Source organism: Arachis ipaensis, chromosome B04 (assembly GCF_000816755.2).
Source record: "Arachis ipaensis cultivar K30076 chromosome B04, Araip1.1, whole genome shotgun sequence".
Taxonomy (NCBI): domain Eukaryota; kingdom Viridiplantae; phylum Streptophyta; class Magnoliopsida; order Fabales; family Fabaceae; genus Arachis; species Arachis ipaensis.
In genome coordinates this window covers 95,378,525-95,380,962 of record NC_029788.2, presented here as the reverse complement: position 1 = coordinate 95,380,962, position 2,438 = coordinate 95,378,525, and the positions used below count along the sequence as shown (strand labels likewise).

The following is a 2,438-nucleotide window of genomic DNA, read 5'->3' as shown; positions in this document are numbered from 1 at the left end:
CTCCTGTCTAAGCTAGCAAGCACGAAACCTGGCACGGGAAACTGATTCTTAATCCAAGAATTAGTAAAGGAGCCATCGGTGACCCTTTGTGTGACCCAAGTGCTAAACCCTCCCTCATGGATGGACCCAATTCACCATTTCCTGGAAGATGGGGTGCTTCCTGAAGACAAAAAAGAAGCCAAAGTCATAAGGAGAGAAGCTTCCAAATATGCAGTAATACACGGGCAACTGTACAAACGGGGACTCAACCAACCCTTGCTGAAGTGCCTACTTCCTGACCAGATAGACTACTTTATAAGTAGCTGTGAGGTACCGATTTCTAAGCTTCATGGACGCGTACTCGGGATACACCTACCATAGGATGATGAGTATGGTCTTCAAGGATCTTATCGGCAAAACGGTCAAAGTGTATGTTGACGATGTCTTGGTTAAGACAGCCGAGCCAGGCAACCTAGTTGCTGACCTCAAAGCCGTCTTCAAGTCGTTCCGAAAGCACAACATGAGGTTGAACAATTTGAAATGCGTGTTTCACTATGGAGGTAGAAAAGGTTCTGGGCTTTATGATCACACAGAGGGGGGTTGAAGCCAACCTAGACAAATGCGAAGCCATCCTTTGAATGACAAGCCCAGGCTGTGTTAAGGACGTACAAAGATTTGACGATAGGCTTACGACTTTGTCCCGTTTCTTCGGAGCATCGGCAGCAAAGGCCCTCCCTCTTTCAATCTAATGAAAAAGGGAATAGCCTTTGACTGGACCCCAGCATACGAGGAAGCCTTCAACCATTTCAAGAAGATTCTGTCAGAACCACCAGTTCTCGAGAAGTCGAAAGCAGGAGAGACCCTGTACCTTTATCTACCCGTAATGGAGGAGGCCATGGCGGCTGTCCTGATTCGAGAAAAAGACAAATTCCAGCAACCTATGTACTTCATCAGCAAGATGCTCTAGGGGGCGGAGCTTAGGTACACCAAGTTGGAAAAGCTAGCCTATGCTTTATTAATCTCCTCCTGGAGGTTAAGATAGTACTTCCAAAGTCACCCGATCAAGCTGAAAACTGACCAAGCCATCTGCCAAATTTTGCAGAAACCTGACCTAGAAGGCCGCATGATGGCATGGGCGATAGAGTTATCTCAGTACAACATCCAATACAAGCCTTGACATGCAATCAAGGTTCAGGCGATGGCAGATTTTTTGGTAGAAGTAACTGGGGATTCTTCTGGATACTCAGGCATACGATGGAAGTTCCACATCGCTAGAGTATCCAACTAGGCATCCGAAGGAGCCGGGATCATTCTGGAAAGCTCGGAAGGTGTGACCTATGAGTAGTCAATTAAATTTGAGTTCCCAATCTCTAATAATCAGGCTGAGTACGAGGCCTTGATAAGGGGCTTGACCTTATTTAAAGAGGTCGGAGCAACAAGGGTCGAAGTCAACAGCGACTCGCAAGTTGTAACTTCTCAAGTTAATGGAACCTACCAAGAAAGAGACCTTTTACTGCAAAAATACTTGGAGATAGTGAACATGTTATGTGAGCGTTTTGAAGAAGTGGCAGTTCAGCATGTACACAGGGAGAGGAACGCCAGAGCTGACCTCCTGTCTAAGCTAGCAAGCACGAAACCTGGCACGGGAAACTGATTCTTAATCCAAGAATTAGTAAAGGAGCCATCGGTGACCCTTTGTGTGACCCAAGTGCTAAACCCTCCCTCATGGATGGACCCAATTCACCATTTCCTGGAAGATGGGGTGCTTCCTGAAGACAAAAAAGAAGCCAAAGTCATAAGGAGAGAAGCTTCCAAATATGCAGTAATACACGGGCAACTGTACAAACGGGGACTCAACCAACCCTTGCTGAAGTGCCTACTTCCTGACCAGATAGACTACTTTATAAGTGAAGTCCATGAGGGGTGTTGTTGTGGCCATCACATCGGAAGGAAGGCACTAGCAAGGAAGCTCGTGAGAGCCGGGTATTATTGGCCTTCCATGATGGTGGATGCCCAAGAACTTGTAAAGAAATGCAAGAAGTGTCAAGAGAATGCGAACTTTCACAAGGCTCCAGCAGAGGAGCTGAGTTCCATGTTGGCCTCCTAACCCTTTTCCCAATGGGAAGTCGATCTCTTGGGGTCGTTCCCGATGGCCCCAGGGCAAGTAAAGTATCTCATAGTGGCCATCGTTTACTACACCAAGTGGGTGGAAAAGGAGCCGTTAGCCAGCATATTGTCAGCAAATTGTCGAAAGTTCTTGTGGAGACAGGTAATATCTAGGTTTGGAATTCCAGAGACCGTGATCTCGGATAATGGGACACAGTTTGCTGACAGGAAGTCTGGAGAGTTCTTATATGGGTTAGGAATCAAACAGAAGTTTTCCTCAATGGAGCATCCCTAGAGCAAAGTCAAGGCGGCGAACAAGATCTTTCTCAATGGACTGAAAAAGCGCCTGGATC

General features: G+C 46.8%; 1 protein-coding gene across 1 annotated transcript; it reads left to right on the top strand.

Annotated features, from left to right (window-relative positions):
- Positions 1,709-2,086, top strand: LOC107636718. The gene has a single exon (XM_016340212.1). It carries the CDS (start codon positions 1,709-1,711, stop codon positions 2,084-2,086), a length of 378 nt encoding a protein of 125 aa, XP_016195698.1.

What these genes read in the sequence shown, in the direction of transcription:
- LOC107636718 (XM_016340212.1), top strand. Translation starts at nt 1,709, where the DNA reads ATGGACCCAATTCACCATTTCCTGGAAGATGGGGTGCTTCCTGAAGAC.